A 24,500-nucleotide genomic window follows, 5' to 3' on the forward strand; every position below is an offset into this window, starting at 1 on the left:
TGTTTGTGGGTGGAAGACACAAAGCGAAAATAAAAACTTTTTTTAAAAATCTTTATTAGTGTCACAAGCAAGCTTATATTAACACTGTATTGAAGTTCTCCACACTCCGGCGCCTGTTTGGGTACACTGAGGGAGAATTCAGAATGTCCAATTCACCCAACAAGACTGGAACTTGAGAGGGGAAACCGGAGCACCCCGAGGAAACCCACACAGAAACGGGAGAACGTGCAGGCTCCGCACAGACAGTGACCCAAGCCAGGTATCGAACCCCAGGTCCTTGGAGCTGTGAAATAATAGTGCTAATCACTGTGCTACCGTGCCGCACATGTGCTGCATGCTACAAAAAAAGTCAATATTTAGAGATGAAAAGAGGACATTTTGGCTTTTACAACTTCTCATACTTGGTTGGGAGGTTTATATTTAAGAAAAATACAATGAAATACTGTGGATGATATCACAACAGCAGAGGAATGTCATTCGCAAATCTTGCCTGTCAGCTTGTCAAAAGAACTAGTCAATTAGTTTGACTCTCCTGCTCTTGCCCCACAATATTTTCCTTCTACTATCTTTACATTCCAGGTTATAACACCTGCCAGGTAAAATAAATTCACTGCATCCTTTCTCTGGTTCCTTTGCCAATTATCTTAAGTACTGCTGACATACCAGTGTAGGATTCTCCACCACGTAGTTTGTGTCAGGTGCATTCTGCTGGTCATCCTGAGGGTCAGCATCTATTTGCATTGGTTCCACAGCTCCCTTGGGAGGGACAGAAAAACACAGAGAAATAACAAAGTTAGTTCTAAAAACAGGTCAGACAGGTTTTATGAAATAAGTTCCTGTCTCTAATTGACACATTAAAACAAACTGGCCCTCATTTGTACAGAAAATAGAAATTTAAATTACCATTTTTTAAAGAATTTTAATCAGTACTGCAAATAAACTTTATTAAAGTACCCTGATAGAAATTGGGAATGTTTTTTTAAGCATGTTCAACTGCTTATTAACTCAGATAATTGAATACTGGTAGTGAAATGTCTTCAGGTCAGACATAAAGCAGCAGAACTGCAAAGTTGTTTGGTACACACATATTTCCAATGCAAATATTTAAAGTTGAAAGGATAGCAACATTCGCTGGGAAGAAAATTCATTGTTTGAAATTTCAGTGAAGGCAAATTGAGCAGAGAATGCAATCAGACGCACATGATCATTCACTAGCTTCTTCAACAAATAAAATGGAATTGCCTAAAAAGCTGCTTTATTCAATCTCCTCGATCACCACCCATTGCTCAGTTCAATGTCCCAGTGAAGTCCTGCTCGAGATCTGGAAGAGCAAATAAATGGAGCTACTTAAATTTGCCAACAGACTTTCAATACTGCAAATCCACTCAAGCCATTGGTTGAACAAAAGGGCTATTAAACTGCCAATTCAGATACCACCTTCACACTCACCTGGTCTCTATTCTTCCCAATACCAGTAAGCCAAAACTGGAATACAGTTTTCACGATCTTTTTAAAATTCATTTGATGGAATGTGGGCGTCGCTGGTTCGGCCAGCATTTATTGCCCTCTCTAGCTATCACTCAGAAGGTGGTGATGAGTTGCCTTCTTGAACCGATGCAGTCCTTGATGTGTAGGTACACCTACTGTGCTGTTAGGGAGGAAGTTCTAGAATTTTGCCCAAGCAACAGTGAAGGATCGGCAACATATTTCCAAGTCAGGGTGGCGAGTGACTTGGAGGGGAACCTCCAAGTGGTGTGATTCCCAGGTATCTGCTGCTCTTGTCCTTCTAGATGGTAGTGGTCGTGGGTTTGGAAGGTGCTGTCTGAGGGACCTTGACGAGTTACTGCAGTGCATCGTGTAGATGGTACACACGGCTGCCACTGTTGTCAATGGTGGAGGGTTTGAATGTTTGTGGAAGGTGGAGCAATCAAGCTTGCTGCTTTGACCTGGATGGTGTCGAGCTTCTGGAGTGTTGTTGGAGCTACACTCATCCCGGCAAGCGGAGAGTATTCCATTACACTCCTGACTTGTGCCTTGTAGATGGTGGACAGGATCAATGGTAACTCCCAGATGTTGATTGTGGGGGATTCAGCGATGGTAATGCCACAGGCCAATGGTTAGATCCTCTCTTGTAAGAGATGGTATTGCCTGGCACTTGTGTGGCGCAAATGTAATGTGCCACTTGTCAGCCAAAGTCTGGATAATGTCCACGTCTTGCTGCATTTGGACATGGACTGCTTCATTATCTGAGGAGTCACAAACGGTGCTGAACATTGTGCAAATCATCCGAAAACATCCCCTCTTCTAACATTATGATGGGAGGGATGTCAATGAAGAAGCAGCTGAAGATGGTTGGGCCTTGGACATACCCGGAGGAACGCCTACAGTGATGACCTAGAGCGGAGATGATTGACCTCCAACCACCATAACCATCTTCCTTTGTGCCGGGTATGACCTCAACCAGCGGAGAATTTTGCCCCGATTCCCACTGACTCCAGTTTAGCTAGGGCTACTTGATGCCGCACTCGGTCAAATGCTGTCTTGATGTCAAGAGCAGTCACTCTCACCTCTCCTCTGGCATTCAACTCTTTTGTCCATGTTTGAACCAAGGCAGTAGAGGTCAGGAGCTGAGTTACCCGGGCGGAACCCAATCTGGTTATGGTGAGTAAGTGCTGCTTGATAGCACTGTTGATGACACCTTCCATCACTTTGCTATGATGGAGAGTAGATGGATAGGGCAGTAATTGGCTGGCTTGAATGTGTCTTGTTTCTTGAGTACAGGGTACACCTGGGCAGCTCTCCAGTTTGCCAGGTAGATGCCAGTGTTGTATCTGTACTGGAACAGCTTGGCTAGGGATGCGGCAAGTTCTGGAGCATAACTCTTCAATACTATTGTCGGAATATTGTCAGGGCCCATAGCTTTTGCAGTATCCAGTGCCTTCAGCCATTTCTTGATATCACATGGAGTGAATCATATTGGCTGAGCAATGACATCTGTGAGCTGGGAGGAGGAGTCAGAGATGGATCATCCACTCAGCACTTCTGGCTGAAGACTGTTGTGAATGCCTCAGCCTCATCTTTTGCACAGATTTGCTGGGCTTCTCCATCATTGAGGGTGGGGATATTTGTGGGGCCTCCTCCTCCAGTGAGTTGATTAATTATCCACCACCATTCGCGGCTGGATGTGGCAAGACTGCAGAGCTTAGATCTGATGTGTTCATTGTGGAATCATTTAGCCCTGTCTATTATGTGCTGCTTATGCTGTTTGGCACACAAGTACTCCTTTGTTGTAGCTTCACCAGGTTCACAACTCATTTTTTGGTATGCCTGGTGTTGCTCCTGGAATGCTCTCCTTCATTGAACCAGGGTTGTTCCCCTGGCTTGGCGGTAATGAGAGAGTGGGGAATATGCCAGGCCATGATGTTGCAGATTGCGGTTGAATACAATTCTGCTGCTGCTGATGGCCCACAGCGCCTTATGGATGCCCGGTCTGGAGTTGCTAAATCTATTCGAAGTCTATCCCATTTAGCATGGTGCCACACAACACGATGGAAGGTATTCTCAATGTGAAGACGGGAATTTGTCTCCACAAGGTGGTCACTTCTACCGATGCTGTATCGGACAGATGCAGCTGCAGCAGGCAGATTGGTGAGGATGAGGTCAAGTATATTTTTACCTCTTGTAGGATACCTCATGACTTGCTGCAATCCCAGTCTAACAGCTTTAGGATCCGGCCAGCTCGATCTGTGGTGGTACTACCGAGCCACTCTTGGCGATGGACATTGAAGTCCCTCACCCAGAGCATATTCTGCCACCCTTCGTGCTTCCTCTAAATGGTGTCCAACATGGAGGAGTACTGATTCATCAGCTGATGGTGGCCGGTACATGGTAATCAGCAGAAGGTTTCCTTGTCCATGTTTAACCTGAAACCAAGAGACTTCATGGAATCCAGAGTCGATGTTATGAATTCCCAGGGCAACTCCCTCCCGACTGTATACCACTGTACCGCCACCTCTGCTGGGTCTGTACGGCCGGTGAGACGGGGCATACCCAGGAATGGTGATAGTGGTGTCTGGGACATTGTCTATAAGGTATGATTCTGTGAGTGTGACTATGTCAGGCTGTTGCTTAACTAGTCTGTGAGCCAGCTCTCCTAATTTTGGCACAAGCCCCCAGATGTTAGTAAGGAGGACTTTGCAAGGACGACAGGGCTGGGTTTGTCATCGACATTTCGGTGCCTGGTTCGATGTCGGGTGGTCCGGCTGGTTTCCTTCCTTTTTTGTAGCGGTCAAAATCAATGGAGTGGCTTGTTAGACCATTTCAGAGGGCACTTAAGTCAACCACATTTCTGTGTGTTCCAGATATTTTCTGTTTAACTCGAGATATTTTATCGAGTTTAAATTCCATCACCTGCCATGATGGGATTCAAACCCGGGTCCCCAGATCATTATACTGGGTCTCTGGATTACAAGTCCAGCGACAATACCACTATGCCACCGCCTCCCCCATATTGTGGATGAAGGGAGTCAAACAGTTTCTATCCTAACACCAGTGAGCTCAAATCAGAGGCAAGGGCAATGGGCACCAGAGGCCAAAAGAGGAACAGAGATTTAAAGGATTTTAGGGCCAACTAGGGAAGGAGTCAGGGCATGAGTGGATTTAAATAAACATAAACAAAAAGTGCAAATTTCAAACTGATGGGAAAGCAAAACACCGCAGGTGCTGAAATTTGAAATTAAAACAGAAAATGCTGGAAATTCTCAGCTGGTCAGACAGCATCTATGGAGAGAAATAGAGTTAATATTTCCGATTGGCAAAAGCAAGCACTTACAAAGGTTGGGATAGCCAAACTTTGTGGATATGGGCTGGAGGCTCAGCCTTAGATCAAGTATCATAGAATAACAGAATCCCTACAGTGCAGAGGAGGCTATTCGGCCCATCTGGCCTTCACCGACTCTCAAAGGGAATCCTACCTAGGCCCACTCCTTCACCCTATCCCCATAACCCCACCTAACCTTTTTAGCATGGCCAATCCACCTAACCTGCACAACTTTGGAATCAAATGCTATTAAAAGTCCGGGTCAACCTCAAGCAGCTGGGTAGGTGAATTAAAAGGGCAAGACGTCAGAATTTGTGATGTATAATGGTGGTGAGAGTGAGATGATAACATATTCAGTCTTACTAATTTTACCTGGAAGAAACTGCACCCCCCGTGACAACACAGAGGAAATGGAGATTGCAAAGGGGTGGTGAAAAGATGGATGTTGTGCAAGATTACATTAAATCTTCAGACAATGTTGCGATGTACATGAGAATGAAATGGGACTAAGGACAGAACATTAGGGTTATTCCTGGAGATAATGGCATGCTGGTGGGAGAAAAAGTTATTTCTAGGGATGATTAGACGATGATGGGGTAACTAACAATAATAAGCAAAGGCAATCCTACTGAGCTGGATAATGAAGGTGAGACATTGGAGCAAGTAGTGTCAAGTGGATCAAAGGCTGCAGAGGTGAAGGATGGAAAAGTACAGTGGTCATATCTTTTGCAACTTTGGATGGAGCCATTTCAGTGCTGTGGCAGGGCGGGGGGGGGGGGGGGTGCAATTTAGGGAGGGAGAGTAAAATTATGCGAGGAGAGAGAATATTAAAAAGAAAAATAATTGTCGTTGATAACCTTGCATTATAAAAGGGTTCTCATTGTGGGTTCTCATTGTAACAACGCATAGCAGTGAAAATTAGAGTAAGTGACAAATGTGGAACTGACAATACAATTAATAACTGCAGTTCAGCATTGCATCACTGGGTTGCTGATAAAAGCAGTGTTGCTAACAGGCATGATTTTAATGATTTAAAAATTTTGCATTGTTTTAATGCACGATTTTGACAAGATTCCAAGAATTGTGCTCCATAAAGCAACAGTGTAATAAATCATTAACAAAATTACAATATTTGCACAGCTGTTTAAGGATTGCAGAATTCACAGCATGTTACTGCCGTTTTATAATTTAAATGACAAACGTTTACCTACATACTCGATCCATAAATAATAATTGTTTTATTCCACTCTTAGATGAAAAGCTTACATTTAAAAAGGAAGAAATATCTCCCACCCAATTTTGCAGGCAACACCCTGTTCCTTATGGTGTCAGCAAACAAACGTCCATTTGATTTTGGCATGACATCCCTCACTGAAGAATGTTGGTGTAATTCTGGCAATTAGTAAATAACAATTACAGCTCTGAAGCCACTCAGATTCAGCATTTTGGCTGGTCTGTGGCTTTGGCATCAAAAATGTATTAAATTTACCTGAGAAACTGGACGTATTTGGATCAAAGCCACCTGCTTTATCCAAAATGCTTTTTATAAATGAAAATGCCATGTTCTTTTTGTTAGCCTGGAATTAATTACCTAATTTAAGAAAAACTGGGCAACAGTGTGATCCGAATTGTTTGGAAAGATACGAGATTACCAATGGTCTCAATTTCAACACTTACAAAAGCAATTTGTTTATTAAAAAAAATACATCCTGCAAATTCATGTGAAAGAGCAATGCTGCCTTCAATGTTAAGGTGGTTTTGCAGCATCTTCAGCCTTTAGATTGCACTATCAATACTATCAAACTTCAAAAGAACTATGGGTGAGAAACAAAACAAAACAACTAATTTGGCATCATCAGCTAAAGATACCAGTAACGTGTAGCAATCTGGCTTGAAGCAGTATAAACTGTTCGCAAAACATTCCAGAAAAGAAGGGAAATGCTGCAACTAGTTCAACTACGGTACTATAAAAACCTTCAGCCTCCTGGAACAGAACTACAGGAGATGCATTAGTAGGTCAATGGTATGTGTGCTATGGGTGCACTCTAGTAAATGATCACTTCTTCAAGGCTCCGTCACATACCCCACATTCTATTGTGATTAAATAATAAACCTGTTAGCTGCATCCCCATATTCTATTGTGATTAAATAATAAACTTGTTAGCTGCATAGTTCCAAGGTTTTCTTCAGGATACACGTTTATCAGCTTTGCTTTGAAAGGGCTTTTGTAGTTTTCAGAAATTTTCCTGAATTTCAAGTACTATTTCTCTATTAAAATGCTAATAATAAATATACTAATCAATATAAATAAAATGTTTTTACAATCTGATTATTTCAATCATATGTTGTTACTTAATTAGATAATTAAATTAAAAGTAGATGAATAATTGCATTGCAACATTTGGACAAAGCTTCTTCCTAGATATAAATAGTCCCTACACTCAGGTCATTCTCACCTCTATTCCAATTAAATCACTAATTTAAAGTCTAACAGTATCACAGCAAGCCCATTAGGCACTTTGTTAATGCTTTACAAATAAATGGCAGTGTACAGGACAATTAATTGGATAGTGGCATTTTAACTTGGGTAACTTAAAACAGCCAGGGGAAATTCTGCTTCAAGGATATTCCACTTCTTATAGCACTCATGCTAGATTAAAATAATGCACATCATTATTACTTCTAAAATAACATTTAACCTTTTTAGAAACAATTTGGATTGAGATCCAAAGTTTACTGCTCATTTTTAACCTTGAGCTTCTTCTAGGGCCTAGACTCACTTCCTGAGCTCAAGCTGCGAGGCAAACTGGTGGTAATGTCCAGGAACTGCTTCCACGTGAAAGATCTTAGAAGGAGCTCAAAGCTTTATCAATCACCAATGGGTAAAAGACATGTCAATTGCTTTTCTGGCATAAACACATGAGCAATATAAATAATATTGAATCTAAAACATATTCACATAAACAGTATGCTCTTGTATTGCAAACCAAAATGAGCTGTGTGCTTTCTTCATCAACTTTCCTGGTGATCGAGGTACCTCATAGAGTAGAGTGCAGGCTGACAAGCTGGCGCTAAGGCTGAAATCTCCTGCTGTGCTATGTAGAAACAAGTCTGATCTACTGCTGTGAGGTGTCAGATATAAATCTGAGAGCGAAGAGGTGGCTGAGCTGGGAGTGGAGCTATCTCGACACCCTTCCTGACTATCTGCATTCCCTGCCCCTGAAACAGTGCTTGCCTGGGAAAGAGGAATGAAATTCTCAGTTACTACAGTTCTACACTTGTGCTTAGAATTAAAAAATAATCTAACTATAGCAATTCAAAATTCTAATTATCTAACATTTTAAAGCTCCAAAGTATACAATTGCAACAATATTATTTATAACATATAAAATCTATTATCTCTTAATATATTAAAAGGCTTGCATATAGAATGCACTTCATGCAAATATCATATTGACTCCTTGTAACTTTCTCTATTACAGCTCCATTGTTAAAAAATAGCATATCCCCCAATTCAGTATGAAATTTGCTATTTATTAAAAATTAAACTTTCTATCATTTTCCAGATTACACACAGCAACCAGCAACAGATATCATCACAGCTGGAAAGATATGGTCAGTGTATTCACATAACTAAATCCCACTCAATATATTCATGTTGCTGTCAATCATATTTCCAGAATGTAGGAGAAAGGACAAAAGTCAACAGCATGTTTCCGACAATTGAAAGAATGCCTTCTGCTGCAAACATGTGAATTATTCAATGGTAAAAAACATAGTATCACTCAAGAAGTCTTTAGATTCCATATGCAAAATTTGGAAAACAATTTTGCAAAACTTCTAAAGACTGTTGCTTTTAGTAGACAAATACACAGCTACAGGTACAGCAAGTCATTTTGGGTCAGGACTGTACCAGCTTCACAACAAGATTTTAACACCAATAGCTAATGTACTATGGCTGAAAAAGAAATTCAGGGATTTTTGCCCTTTACTTATGTACCAATACAAAATCTGTACTTTAATGGTTTTAAATATAGTACAACACCTGCTGTCACCACATAAAAATGTGCACCAAAGCATGAAACCTCAACTTCTCAAACTTCTAAAGACTGAGGAACCACTAGAAAGCAGATAGCTTGTGAAAAATTACTAAAACGTTGCTCTAACATAATGAAATGCCCAAAAAGTACTTCTTGTGCCTCTTATGAAAGGTAGTTCATTGGCAAGCACAGTTTTCAATGATGCTAAACACATTTTAGATCTTTGTCTAATCAACTAGTGTTATTTTCAAACTGAGAATTTACCAAATGTTAGGTTGTTGCTACACTTTGAACACAAGTTCAATAATTATTGTGAACAACTTTCAAAGCTGCCCACCCCTCTTCAGACTCTCTCAACTGTGAGCATAGCCTTTCATCTGATTACTTGACAGTAATCAAACTTTTCAACTACAAATATCAAGGCATTATCTCAATTGTGCGCAAGTGATTTCTGGGAGGTAAGTTTATCCTTTAAAAACACTTACCTTCACAGGAACAGGCCAGTCGATTTCAGCGGGAGCGGTGCGCAAGTGATTTCTGGGAGGTAAGTTTATCCTTTAAAAAAAAACACTTCTTTTCTGTTTTATTTTTTTCGACCCGGGGACTTCTGGGAAGAACCCCCCCCAAACCAATAAATTCTGGTGGAGAGGAAACCCGAGACACTACACGCGTAGTGTCTCCCACCCCCCCCTCCTCCTCTAACCTAATAATAAGACCCATTGGTGTGAGGTAAGTGCCATATTATATTATTATTATATTATATTATTAGCATTGTGCAGGTCAAGGTTCGGAGGTGGAGGAGCAGTCTCTGTCAGGGAGAGAACCTGAGAACATCTAAGACACTCAGAAGGTAAGGAAGTGATTTTTACTCATTTTTACTTTTATACCTTTTTCAAATTGTGTGTGTCGGGGGGAAACTGAAGTGACATCACAGAAAAGCTGTGGCCTGAGTGGCTGGTTGGGAATCTACACTAAATTAAAAAAATTAAGCATTGGTAACTAATTAAACATAATTAATTTAGATGGGTATCTATGCCAGAGATTGGAGAGTACTATATTTAGCTTTCGCATTTCTATTAGAAATCTAGTGCTAGGAAACAGATAGTTAACAGTAACTTTGAAATTTTTTTTTATATATATATATATATATATATATATATATTTTTTTTTAAAATATTTTAATTTTAATTTTAATTAATTGACGCAATGTCAGTTAGAGGGGTGCAGTGCTCTGACTGTGAGATGTGGCAGGTCCGGGAGGCGTCCAGCGTCCCGGATGGCTTCATCTGCAGAAAGTGCACCCAACTGGAGCTCCTCACAGACCGCATGGTTCGGTTGGAGCAGCAATTGGATGCACTTAGGAGCATGCAGGTGGCGGAAAGCGTCATAGATCGCAGTTATGTAAATGTGGTCACACCCAAGGTGCAGGCAGAGAAATGGGTGACCACCAGAAAGGGCAGGTAGTCAGTGCAGGAATCCCCTGTGGTTGTCCCCCTCTCGAACAGGTATACCCCTTTGGATACTGTCGGGGGGGATAGCCTATCAGGGGAAAACAGCAGCAGCCAGAGCAGTGGCACCACGGCTGGCTCTGATGTTCAGAAGGGAGGGTCAAAGCGCAGAAGAGCAATAGTAATAGGGGACTCTATAGTCAGGGGCACAGATAGGCGCTTCTGTGGACGTGAAAGAGACTCCAGGATGGTATGTTGCCTCCCTGGTGCCAGGGTCCAGGATGTCTCCGAACGGGTAGAGGGCATCCTGAAGGGGGAGGGCAAACAGGGAGAGGTTGTTGTACATATTGGTACTAACGACATAGGAAGGGGCATGAGGTCCTGCAGCAGGAGTTCAGGGAGCTAGGCAGAAAGTTAAAAGACAGGACCTCTAGGGTTGTAATCTCGGGATTATTCCCTGTGCCACGTGCCAGTGAGGCTAGAAATAGGAAGATAGAGCAGCTAAACACATGGCTAAACAACTGGTGTAGGAGGGAGGGTTTCCGTTATCTGGACCACTGGGAGCTCTTTCGGGGCAGGTGTGACCTATATAAGAATGACGGGTTGCATCTAAACCGGAGAGGCATAAATATCCTGGCCGCGAGGTTTGCTAGTGTCACACGGGAGGGTTTAAACTAGTATGGCAGGGGGGTGGGCACGGGAGCAATAGGTCAGAAGGTGAGAGCATTGAGGGAGAACTAGGGAATAGGGACAGTTGGGCTCTGAGGCAGAGCAGACAGGGAGAAGTTGCTGAACACAGCGGGTCTGGTGGCCTGAAGTGCATATGTTTTAATGCAAGAAGTATTACGGGTAAGGCAGATGAACTTAGAGCTTGGATTAGTACTTGGAACTATGATGTTGTTGCCATTACAGAGACCTGGTTGAGGGAAGGGCAGGATTGGCAGCTAAATGTTCCAGGATTTAGATGTTTCAGGCGGGATAGAGGGGGATATAAAAGGGGAGGCGGAGTTGCGCTACTGGTTCGGGAGAATATCACAGCTGTACTGTGGGAGGACACCTCAGAGGGCAGTGAGGCTATATGGGTAGAGATCAGGAATAAGAAGGGTGCAGTCACAATGTTGGGGGTTTACTACAGGCCTCCCAACAGCCAGCGGGAGATAGAGGAGCAGATAGGTAGACAGATTTTGGAAAAGAGTAAAAACAACAGGGTTGTGGTGATGGGAGACTTCAACTTCCCCAATATTGACTGGGACTCACTTAGTGCCAGGGGCTTAGACGGGGCGGAGTTTGTAAGGAGCATCCAGGAGGGCTTCTGAAAACAATATGTAGACAGTCCAACTAGGGAAGGGGCGGTACTGGACCTGATATTGGGGAATGAGCCCGGCCAGGTGGTAGATGTTTCAGTAGGGGAGCATTTCGGTAACAGTGACCACAATTCAGTAAGTTTTAAAGTACTGGTGGACAAGGATAAGAGTGGTCCTAGGATGAATGTGCTAAATTGGGGGAAGGCTAATTATAACAATATTAGGCGGGAACTGAAGAACATAGATTGGGGGCGGATGTTTGAGGGCAAATCAACATCTGACATGTGGGAGGCTTTCAAGTGTCAGTTGAAAGGAATTCAGGACCGGCATGTTCCTGTGAGGAAGAAGGATAAATACGGCAATTTTCGGGAACCTTGGATAACGAGAGATATTGTAGGCCTCGTCAAAAAGAAAAAGGAGCCATTTGTCAGGGCTAAAAGGCTGGGAACAGACGAAGCCTGCGTGGAATATAAGGAAAGTAGGAAGGAACTTAAGCAAGGAGTCAGGAGGGCTAGAAGGGGTCACGAAAAGTCATTGGCAAATAGGGTTAAGGAAAATCCCAAGGCTTTTTACACGTACATAAAAAGCAAGAGGGTAGCCAGGGAAAGGGTTGGCCCACTGAAGGATAGGCAAGGGAATCTATGTGTGGAGCCAGAGGAAATGGGCGAGGTACTAAATGAATAATTTGCATAAGTATTCACCAAAGAGAAGGAATTGGTGGATGTTGAGTCTGGAGAAGGGTGTGTAGATAGCCTGGGTCACATTGAGATCCAAAAAGACGAGGTGTTGGGTGTCTTAAAAAATATTAAGGTAGATAAGTCGCCAGGGCCTGATGGGATCTACCCCAGAATACTGAAGGAGGCTGGAGAGGAAATTGCTGAGGCCTTGACAGAAATCTTTGGATCCTCACTGTCTTCAGGTGATGTCCCGGAGGACTGGAGAATAGCCAATGTTGTTCCTCTGTTTAAGAAGGGTAGCAAGGATAATCCAGGGAATTACAGGCCGGTGAGCCTTACTTCAGTGGTAGGGAAATTACTGGAGAGAATTCTTCGAGACAGGATCTACTCCCATTTGGAAGCAAATGGACGTATTAGTGAGAGGCAGCATGGGTTTGTGAAGGGGAGGTTGTGTCTCACTAACTTGATAAGAGTTTTTCGAGGTCACAAAGATGATTGATGCAGGTAGGACAGTGGATGTTGTCTATATGGACTTCAGTAAGGTCTTTGACAAGGTCCCTCATGGTAGACTGGTACAAAAGGTGAAGTCACACGGGATCAGGGGTGAGCTGGCAAGGTGGATTCAGAAGTGGCTAGGTCATAGAAGGCAGAGAGTAGCAATGGAAGGATGCTTTTCTAATTGGAGGGCTGTGACCAGTGGTGTTCCACAGGGATCAGTGCTGGGACCTTTGCTCTTTGTAGTATATATAAATGATTGAGGAAAATGTAACTGGTCTGATTAGTAAGTTTGCAGACGACACAAAGGTTGGTGGAATTGCGGATAGCGATGAGGACTGTCAGAGGATACAGCAGGATTTAGATTGTTTGGAGACTTGGGCGGAGAGATGGCAGATGGAGTTTAATCCGGACAAATGTGAGGTAATGCATTTTGGAAGGTCTAATGCAGGTAGGGAATATACAGTGAATGGTAGAACCCTCAAGAGTATTGAAAGTCAAAGAGATCTAGGAGTACAGGTCCACAGGTCATTGAAAGGGGCAACACAGGTGGAGAAGGTAGTCAAGAAGGCATATGGCATGCTTGCCTTCCTTGGCCGGGGCATTGAGTATAAGAATTGGCAAGTCATGTTGCAGCTGTATAGAACCTCAGTTAGGCCACACTTGGAGTATAGTGTTCAATTCTGGTCGCCACACTACCAGAAGGATGTGGAGGCTTTAGAGAGGGTGCAGAAGAGATTTACCAGAATGTTGCCTGGTATGGAGGGCATTAGCTATGAGGAGCGGTTGAATAAACTCGGTTTGTTCTCACTGGAACGAAGGAGGTTGAGGGGAGACCTGATAGAGGTCTACAAAATTATGAGGGGCATAGAGAGTGGATAGTCAGAGGCTTTTTCCCAGGGTAGAGGGGTCAATTACTAGGGGGCATAGGTTTACGGTGAGAGGGACAAGGTTTAGAGTAGATGTACGAGGCAAGTTTTTTTACGCAGAGGGTAGTGGGTGCCTGGAACTCGCTACCGGAGGAGGTGGTGGAAGCAGGGACGATAGTGACATTTAAGGGGCATCTTGACAAATACATGAATAGGGTGGGAATAGAGGGATACGGACCCAGGAAGTGTAGAAGATTGTAGTTTAGTCGGGCAGCATGGTCAGCACGGGCTTGGAGGGCCGAAGGGCCTGTTCCTGTGCTGTACATTTCTTTGTTTGTTCTTTGTATTACAGCACACTGATGAGGCAATATCTTACTTTGAAAGGCAAATGGTGGACAGATAGCGGACAGGCTTGGGGGAGTCAGGAGGTGAGTTAATCTCTGCAGAATTCCCAGCCGCTGATCACTCTTGTAGCTACAGTATTTATAAAGTTGGTCCAGTTCAGTTTCTGGTAACTCCCAGGATGTTAATAGAGGGGGAATTCAGCAACATACATTCGCTCTCGTTGGAGATAGTCACTGTGCACTTGTACTTGCCATTTATCAGCCCAAGCACAGGTCTTGCTGCATACTGCTTCCTCTGAAGAATCGTGAGTAGTACTGCGCAATCATCTATGAACATCTGCACTTCTGACCTTACGATGGAGGGACAGTCGTGATGAAGCAGCTGAAGATGGTTGAGCCGAGCACACAGCCCCCGTGGAACTCCGCCCCCACACCCCCCCCCAAAACACCCCTCCCCCACCACCCCCACACATTGACTTCAGTTTTACATTGACTTCTTGATGCCATACTTAGTCAAATGCTGCTTTGATGTCAAGGGCAGTCACTTTCACTTCACCTCTGGCATTCAGCTCTTTTGTCCATGTTTGAACCAAAGCTGCAATGAGGTCAGGAGCTGAATGGCCTACCAGAACCCAAACTGAGCATCAGTGGGCAGATTTTGATGATAAGTGGCAGTTGATAATACTGTTGGCAACATTTTCCATCACTTTGGTGATAATCGAGAGTAGGCCGATGAGGCAGTAATTGGCTTTGTCCTTTATTACTGCCAACAGATCGTACCTGGGCAATTTTCCACATTACCGCGTAGATGTCAAGTGTTGTAGCTGTACTGGAACAACTTGGCTTGGAGCACAGCTAGGTGTGCTGTTATCGTGTCTGATTGTGGTCTGTCTGGCTGCATTACTCTTTTTAGGTTTTGCAGCTGTTTTCTACAACTGAGTGGCTTGCTAGGCCATTTCAGAGGGTATTGAAGAGTCAACCACATCACTGTGGATCTGGAGTCACATGTAGACCAGGTAAGGATATCAGATTTCCTTCCCTGAAGGACATTAGTGAACCAGATGGGTTTTTCCGACAATCAACAATAGTTTTGTGGTCGCCATTAAACTAGCTTCTTAATTCCAGATTTGAACTTAATTGAATTGAAATTCCACCAGCTGTTGTGGTGGGATTTGAACATGTGTTCCCAGACCATTGGTTTGGGCCTCTGGATTACTAGTCCAGTGAGATTACCACTACACCACTCCATCTCCCTCAAAGTATTGAAACAAAAGATATTCCATAATTAAGTTAGAAGAAGATTAAATCTTCATTTATATCAAATATTCTCTGTTCTACATAGTGCACCTCAGTTGCAGCACAGGCATAGCATTATTTTTCACATGTGTACTGATGACACCAGCTTTATACCTCACCACCATCTTGGTCAACTCCTTCATTATTGCTAAAATTGCTTATCAAACATCCAGTGAGCAGAAATTCCCTCCAATTAAATATTGGGAAGATTGAAGCTATTGTTTTCGGATCCCCTCCAAACACCATTCCCTAGCTACCTAGGCAACAGTCCGAGGTTAAAGCCAGTCTGTTCACCACATTTGGTCCCAAGATGGGCTTCCATCCTCATGTTTATACCATCACTAATACAATTTTTACCCCTGTAACAGCTCCAGACTTCTGTCTCAGTTCATCTGCTGCCGAGACCCTCATTCATGCCTTTGTTACTTCCAGTCATGACTATTCCGATGCATTCTTGGCTAGTTCCCTCATTCCGCCTCCCATAAACGTGGTCATTCAACATTCTACTGCCCGGGTACTTCCGGTGGCGGCTGTGTGGTGAGCAGTCGCATGCACTATGGTCGGGCAGGGGATCGTAGTCAGACTCCGACGTTCCTTGAGCCTCGGCAGGGGGGAAAATGGGAGAGGCTTTCTGCTGTGTCGTATGCTCCTCTATCGTCGACTGAGACGTTGGCTAGCTTCTTGACCGACGAATTTAAAAAGCAGTGGTAGGCAGTCGCTGAGGATCTGGATAGGGCAATGGAGGGGGCTTTGACACCAATTCAGGCTGCCATAGACAAGATAATCGGTGGTCAGAAGGTGGAGGTGCCGCTCTCTGACTAGTGATCGGATTGTCTCCCTGAAGGCAGAGATGGCGTTGATGGCTGAGGAGCAAAGAGTCCTCAATGCAAAGGTTGACCTTTAGGTTTATTGAGAGAACCACTCCAGGTGGCCAAACATGAGTCGTTGGGCTGCCGGAGAGCTTGTAAGACACATTCTCCATGGACTATATGTCCAAGATGTTCGGAAAGTTGGTGAGGGAGGGAGTCTTTCCGACCCCTCCTAAGTTGGACCAGGCCCATAGGTCACTGAGGCAGAAGGTTAGATCTGTGGCGCCACTATGGGCGATCATGGTCAGGTTTCATCAGTACCTAGATAAGGAGTGGGTCCTGGGGTGGGCAAAGGACCATCAAGACTGTAGATGGGAGGGGCATGCCAACAGAATATACCAGGACGTTGGGGTAGAGTTGCCGAGAATGCATGCGGCGTTTAATAAGGCTACGGCCGCACTGTACTAAAGCAATGTGAGGTTCGGTGTGGTGTACCTGGCTCGTCTTTGGGTAACTTTCAACGACAAGACTATTATTTAGATGCACCGGAGGATGCGAATGAGTTTGTCAAAAAGCAGACTGAGGGTGAACTAAAGTGCTTAAGGGCTGTGGAGTTTGTTGTTTGTTCTTTATTAAATTCATTTGTATATGTATTTTTTGTAGGATTTTTGTAATGTTGGGAGAGTTTGGGGATGTGCTTGGGCTTGGCGATGGGTGTTTTTTTTCTGGGCGAAGTTCTGGGGTTGTATTTTGCACTGTTGGGAGTTTTCTTTAATGGGGAGGGGGGATTCTGGTGTTGATTTGCCTCTACTGCTCTGTATTAAAGGTTGGTCTGTGCAGGCGGCTGATCGTTGACGTACTGTTTAGTTGACTTTTCACCCTGTGCGGGGGTCACCCTGCGAGGATTTTGGCTAGTTAATGGAAGCAAAAATGGGGAGGAGTCTGCAGTTGGTTACTATGGGGGTGTTTGTTTGTGTTTTACGGTAAGCTTAGGCTTTTTGTTTAATTTTGGTTTGGGGACAACGTTGACTTTTGTTTTACTGTTGGTTGCTTGTTTAGTTTTCAGCATGGAGGTGGAGGGGGGGGGGGGAAGGGGTGGACAGTGATGGTTCCTTTGTTTTTGGGCTGGCTCGATGGATTGTGGTGGCCATCTTGGATAGGCCCGAGCTGGCACAGCTTGGGGCACAGCTGGAGTGCCTCACGGGGAGGTTATGGCTGATCTCCTAGGTCAGAGAGGGTGGTCAGAGGCCCCCGGTTGGTTACAACTTGGAATGTAAGGGGGTTTAATGGCCCAGTAAAAAGGTCTCAGGTGTTTGAGCACCTCAGAGGTTTGAAGGCAGATGTGTTTTTTCTACAGGAGACCCATTTGAGAATTAAGGATCGAACAAGAGATAGGTGGGGCAGGTATATCACTTGGGTTTTCATTGCAAGGTGCGGGGGACCGCTGTGTTGATTATTAAGAGGGTGGCTTTTTCTGAGGTTAATATACTGGCAGACCCAGGTGGGAGATGCGTAATCATAAGTGGGTCATTGGCAGGCACGTCTATGATTTTGGTCAATGTGGATGCACGAACTGGGACAGCACGGCATTTATTAATAAGGTACTGGTGTCTATCCAAGATCTTGATTCACACTGGTTAATTATGCGAGGGGGGCGGAATTTAATTGTGTCTTGGACCCTAGGTTGGATAGGTCAGGTCCCCAAGTTTCTGAGCGCATCGGGTTTACTCCCGGATTGACTTTGTCATGGTGGATAGGTCTCTTCTCCCTGGGGTGAGAGGGGTGGAGTACTCAACGATAGTTATATCAGACCATGTTCTGCATTTTTTTGTCTTGGTGTTGGGAGCCAGGCTGCTCTCAGCGACCCCTGTGGAGACTGGTCACGGCATTGCTCATGGATAAAAGATTTTGTGAGGATGTATCACTTTACTGGGCTGAGTAGCCTAATTCTGCTCCTATGTCTTATGGCTTAGATTCATCGTTCAGGGCATGGGAGAGGGCGGGGTTGGAGAGATTTAGGGACTTGTTTCTGGAAGGTCGGCTTAGATGAGCTGTTAGAGACGTTCCACCTCCTGAGAGGAAATGCATTCAGATACTTCCAGGTGCATGAATTTTTACGCAAGGAGCTTCCTTCTTTTCCTCTGATTTTGTCATCTTTGTTTATGGACAGGGTCCTGTCCTTGGCAGAGTTAGGGGAGGGTTGATTGTGCATGTCTATGGGCAGATATTGGCAACGCAGCAGGTATCATTGGAGGAAGTAAACAGGAAGTGGGAGGATGAGCTGGCTTTTGTCGTGGCGGGGAAGGGGTTATGGAGTGAGGTTCTTCACAGGGTCAACTTCACATCCTCATCTGCGAGGTTAAGCCTAATCCAGTTCAAGATGGTGCACAGGGCGCACCCAACTAGAGTGCGTATGAGTGGGTTCTTCTTGGGGATGGAGGATAGGTGTGAGCAGTGCTCTAGGGCACTGCCGAATCACGTGCACATGTTTTGGTCTTGCCCCAAACTTGTTACGTTTCTATGACTCCTTTTTTGATATAATGTCAGGGATTGTGGGCATTCAGCTGGATCCATGCACGTTCGTGGCCCCATTTGGAGTTTCGGACTTGCCATTGCTGAAGACAGGTCGAGGGCAGATGTCCTAGCTTTCACCTTGCTAAAAGCCCGCAGACAAGTTCTGTTTGGGTGGAGGTCCCCGGTGCTGCCTGTCGCCTTGACGTGGTTGGGGGACCTGATGGAATTCTTGCACTTTGAGAAGATCAAGTATACCATGAAAGGGTCAGTGGAAGGATTCTATTTGAGATGGCAGCCCTTTATCTCCTTTTTCTGGGAGTTGGTTACCGTCAGCTGTTAGGGAGGGAGGGGTGCAGTTTGGCATCTACATTTTGATGAAGGTTTTGTTTTCCTTATTTTTAAAATTAAATTTAGAGTACCCAATTAATTTTTTCCAATTAAGGGACAATTTAGCGTGGCCAATCCACCTACCCTGCACAACTTTGGATTGTGGGGGCGAAACCCACGCAAACGCGGGGAGATTGTGAAAACTCCACATGGACAGTGATCCAGAGCCGGGATCGAACCTGGGACTTCGGTGTCATGAGGAGCAGTGCTAATCACTGCGCCACCATGCTGCCCTACGGTTTGTTTTCTTTATGGGGAGCGTGAGAGGAGGGAGGATTGTGGTAATGTTGTATTGTTGTTGTTTATGTTATAATGAAAATCTTGTTTGAAAAAAAACATAGTTTTTTAAACATTCTGCTGCACGTGTCTTTACGCACTAGTCCCAGACCTCCGTCACCCCTGTGTTCACTGACTGACAATGGCTCCCGATCACTCTAGTCCCAGACCACCTTCACCCCCGTGTTCGCTGACTGACAATGGCTCCCGATTTAGCTAGTCCCAGACCCCCATCACACCTGTGTTCGCTGGCTGACAATGACTCCCGATCACGCAAGTTTCAGACCCCCATCATACCCGTCTTCGCTGACTGACAATGGCTCCTGATTTCGCTGGTCTCATCCATCACACCTGTGTTCGCTGACTGACAATGGCACCCGGTCACGCAAGTCTCAGACCCCCATCACACCTGTGTTCGCTGACTGACAATGGCTCCCGATTTCGCTAGCCCCAGACCCCCATCACACCTGTGTTCGCTGGCTGACAATGGCTCCCGATCATGCTAGTCTCAGACACCCATCACACCTGTGTTCGCTGACTGACAATGGCTCCCGATTTCGCTAGCCCCAGACCCCCATCACACCTCTGTTCACTGACTGACGATGGCTCCCGATTTTACTAGTCGCAGACCTCCACCACACCTGTGTTCGCTGACTGACAATGGCTCCCAATTTCGCTAGTCCCAGACATCACCCGTGTTCGCTGACTGACAATGGCTCCCGGTCGCGTTAGTCCCCAACCCCCATCACACCTGTGTTCGCTGACTGACATTGGCCCCCCGATCCCGCTAGTCGTGTCATACGTACATAAAAAGCAAGAGCGTAGCCAGGGAAAGGGTTGGCCCACTGAAGGATAGGCAAAGGAATCTATGTGTGGAGCCAGAGGAAATGGGCAAGGTACTAAATGAATACTTTGCATCAGTATTCACCAAAGAGAAGGAATTGGTGGATGTTGAGTCTGGAGAAGGGTGTGTAGATAGCCTGGGCCACATTGAAATCCAAAAAGACGAGGTGTTGGTCGTCTTGAAAAATATTACGGTGATAAGTCCCCAGGGCCTGATGGGATCCACCACAGAATATTGAAGGAGGCTAGAGAGGAAATTGCTGAGGCCTTGACAGAAATCTTTGGATCCTCACTGTCTTCAGGTGATGTCCCAGAGGACTGGAGAATAGCCAATGTTGTTCCTTTGTTTAAGAAGGGTAGCAAGGATAATCCAGGGAATTACAGGCCGGTGAGCCTTACTTCAGTGGTAGGGAAATTACTGGAGAGAATTCTTCGAGACAGGATCTACTCCCATTTGGAAGCAAATGGACGTATTAGTGAGAGGCAGCATGGTTTTGTGAAGGGGAGGTTGTGTCTCACTAACTTGATAAGAGTTTTTCGAGGTCACAAAGATGATTGATGCAGGTAGGACAGTGGATGTTGTCTATATGGACTTCAGTAAGGTCTTTGACAAGGTCCCTCATGGTAGACTGGTACAAAAGGTGAAGTCACACGGGATCAGGGGTGAGCTGGCAAGGTGGATACAGAAGTGGCTAGGTCATAGAAGGCAGAGTAGCAATGGAAGGGTGCTTTTCTAATTGGAGGGCTGTGACTAGTGGTGTTCCACAGGGATCAGTGCTGGGACCTTTGCTCTTTGTAGTATATATAAATGATTGAGGAAAATGTAACTGGTCTGATTAGTAAGTTTGCAGACGACACAAAGGTTGGTGGAATTGCGGATAGCGATGAGGACTGTCAGAGGATACAGCAGGATTTAGATTGTTTGGAGACTTGGGCGGAGAGATGGCAGATGGAGTTTAATCCGGACAAATGTGAGGTAATGCATTTTGGAAGGTCTAATGCAGGTAGGGAATATACAGTGAATGGTAGAACCCTCAAGAGTATTGAAAGTCCCGGGTCAAGCCAAGCTGGGGGCTAGCACTATTTGGAGTAGTGGACGAGCCGGGAGTGCAGGAGGCGAAAGAGGCCGGCATTCTGGCCTTGGCGTCCCTAGTAGCCCGGCGAAGGATCTTGCTAATGTGGAAGGATGCGAAGCCCCCTAGCGTGGAGGCCTGGATAAATGACATGGCTGGGTTCATAAAGCTGGAGAGGATTAAGTTTGCCTTAAGGGGGTCTGCGCAGGGGTTCTACAGGCGGTGGCAACCGTTCCTAGACTATCTCGCGGAACGTTAAAGGAAGTTCGGTCAGCAGCAGCAGCAACCCGGGGGGGGGGGGGGGGGGGGGGGGTGGGGGGGAGAAATATTGCTTGGGGAGGATGGAGGAGCAGGAGATAACATGAAGGGTGGGGGAGACTGGCACGTGCGGGAGAGAGCCAGTGTATAAAGCTATGTAAATATACCATTTTGCCATGTATGTATCTTGCTCAGTGTGTTTTCGTGTTATTTTGTTACGGGGGGGGGGGGGGGGAGGTTATTGTTTGTAAGGGGGAAAATTGTGTTGGTAAAAAACTTTAATAAATATATATATATAATATATATATATATATATATATTTTAAAAAGAGTATTGAAAGTCAGAGAGATCTAGGTGTACCGGTCCACAGGTCACTGAAAGGGGCAACACAGGTGGAGAAGGTAGTCAAGAAGGCATACGGCATGCTTGCCTTCACTGGCCGGGGCATTGAGTATAAGAATTGGCAAGTCATGTTGCAGCTGTATAGAACCTTAGTTAGGCCACACTTGGAGTATAGTGTTCAATTCTGGTCGCCACACTACCAGAAGGATGTGGAGGCTTTAGAGAGGGTGCAGAAGAGATTTACCAGAATGTTGCCTGGTATGGAGGGCATTAGCTATGAGGAGCGGTTGAATAAACTCGGTTTGTTCTCACTGGAACGAAGGAGGTTGAGGGGAGACCTGATAGAGGTCTACAAAATTATGAGGGGCATAGACAGAGTGGATAATCAGAGGCTTTTCCCCAGGGTAGAGGGGTCAATTACTCGGGGGCATAGGTTTAAGGTGCAAGGGGCAAGGTTTAGAGTAGATGTACGAGGCAAGTTTTTTTTACATAGAGAGTAGTGGGTGCCTGGAACTCACTGCCAGAGGAGGTGGTGGAAGCAGGGACGATAGTGACATTTAAGGGCATCTTGACAAATACATGAATAGGATGGGAATAGAGGGATATGGACCCAGGAAGTGTAGAAGATTGTAGTTTAGTCGGGCAGCATGGTCGGCACGGGCTTGGAGGGCCGAAGGGCCTGTTCCTGTGCTGTACTTTTCTTTGTTCTAGTCTCAGACACCCATCACACTGGTGTTCGCGGACTGATATTGGCCCCCGATTTTGCTAGTCCCAGACCTCCATCACACCTGTGTGCGCTGACTGACAATGGCTCCCGATCATGCTAGTCTCAGACCCCATCACACCTGTGTTCGCTGACTGACAATGGCTCCCGATCCCGCTAGTCCCAGACATCATCTTTGTGTTCGCTGACTGACAATGGCTCCCGATCTCTCTAGTCCCAGGCATCACCCCTGGGTTCGCTGACTGACATTGGAACCCTATCTCACTCGTCCCAGACCCCCATCAAACAAGTGTTCGCTGACTAATATAGGCCCCTGATCTCGCTTGTCCCAGACCCCCATCACTCCTGTGTTCGCTGACTGACATTGGCCCCTCAGTCTCGCTAGTCCCAGACTCCTATAACCCCTGTGCTCTCTGACTGACATTGACTCCCAATCAAGCAGCATCCCAATCAAGCAGCATCTTGATTTTAAATTTCTCATTCATTTTCAAATCCCTCCTTGGCATGCTCCTCCTTATCTCTGCAATCCCCTCCAGTCCCTTAACCTTCCACGATATCTGTGCTGCTGATATTCTGGTCTTTTGTACATTCTTAATTATATCATTTCACCATTGGTGGCCAGGCCTTCAGTTGCCTATGCTCCAAATTCTGAAATACCCTCCCTCCATCTCTCGGTCTCTCTCCATCGCTTTTCTTCAGAAATTCCTTAAACCCACCTCTTTGACCAACCTTATGGCCCTCTGATCTAATATCTTTGTGCCTCAGTGTCATATTTTAATGCTCCTCTGATCACCTTTGAATGTTTCATTACATTAAAGGTGCGATCACTCTTTACATGCCATATAAGGTTTACATGCCAAAGAAAAGGTTTTGATCACTCTTTACATGCCATTTAAGGGGTGAGAATTGCTATTTTTAAAATAACATTTCCTTTCTCCATTTAATATCTAATAGTACTAATTAGAGGGGTAGACAACCAAAAATGCAAGAGGCTTTTATGGGCAGCATAGTGGTTAGCACTGCTGCCTCACAGCACAAGGGACCCGGGTTCAATTCTTGTCTTGGGTGACCGTCTGTGGAATTTGCACATTCTCTCAGTGTCTGTGTGAATTTCCTTCATGTGATCCAGTTTCCTCCCATAGTCCAAAAGTATTAGATGACGTTACGGGGATAGGGTGGGGCAGTGTGCCTAGGTAGGGTGCTCTTTCAGAGGGTCAGTGCAGACTTGATGGGCCAAATGGTCTCAGTCTGCACTGTAGGGATTCTATGGATTTTTTGTTGCTTCTTACACAATATTCTGTGCTGTTGAGTGTTTAGTAGTAAGGCTGTTGAGATAGTCAGTGGTTGTTCAAGACCCACTTCTGTAGCATAAAGCACTGGACATTAGTTGTCTATTGCTTCCAGAGAATGCTTCAATAAACTTTCTCTACAATATACCCTATTCAAAATCATGAACATCCACAATATAAAGTTGTAAAAAAAAAACCTTCACAAATAAGTGATGAGAAAATATACTGAGAGCAGAATGAAGGACAGGGTCTTTTATAAAGAGGATTTTTAAAGATGAGAGAAGTGCAGAGGTCAAGGTTTAAGGAAGGGGTTCCAAAGAGTAGAACCAAGATGGCTGACAATTCTGATTAATGGCGGGTTGAAGGAAGGAGAGATGCAAAGGAAACTGGAGAAAGAGAAAAGAACATTTGTGAGAAAATATGTTGGACAAGGAACAGTGGGCCAAGGTCGTAGTGCAGAATATTGCAAAGGTGAAAGCAAGTACTCTAGGTAAGGCATTGTCAAACTCGGGGGCGTGACCCGCGGGTGGGTGTTGGGAAGGTCGCGGAGCCATCCGTCGCGGCGCTTCTGATCGCACAAATCTGCGCGCAACAGCCGCAGCAGCCGGCTGTTAATAACGGCGGCTGCAAGCGGCCTTCAAAATGACCACGAGCATGTAAAACAAATACGGCCGCACTGCGCATGCGTGCCCG

At 45.1% G+C, this 24,500-nt stretch overlaps 1 protein-coding gene across 2 annotated transcripts in view; it reads right to left on the minus strand.

The window, feature by feature from the left end:
• Window positions 1-24,500, minus strand: part of gps1 (G protein pathway suppressor 1) — a 123,565-nt gene that overhangs the window by 95,394 nt on the left and 3,671 nt on the right. Inside the window, exons 1-2 of one of the 2 annotated variants that reach the window (XM_072483415.1) lie at window positions 7,857-8,013; window positions 664-756 (exon numbers count right to left, since the gene is read on the minus strand). In XM_072483415.1, the coding sequence (XP_072339516.1) occupies window positions 664-741 (78 nt within the window). In that variant the 5' untranslated portion in view covers window positions 742-756; window positions 7,857-8,013. Of the gene's footprint in view, window positions 1-663; window positions 757-7,856; window positions 8,014-24,500 lie in introns of those variants that run through there. The other variant, XM_072483414.1, reaches the window with a different exon arrangement.

This window comes from Scyliorhinus torazame, chromosome 18 (assembly GCF_047496885.1).
Source record: "Scyliorhinus torazame isolate Kashiwa2021f chromosome 18, sScyTor2.1, whole genome shotgun sequence".
Classification (NCBI taxonomy): Eukaryota; Metazoa; Chordata; class Chondrichthyes; order Carcharhiniformes; family Scyliorhinidae; genus Scyliorhinus; species Scyliorhinus torazame.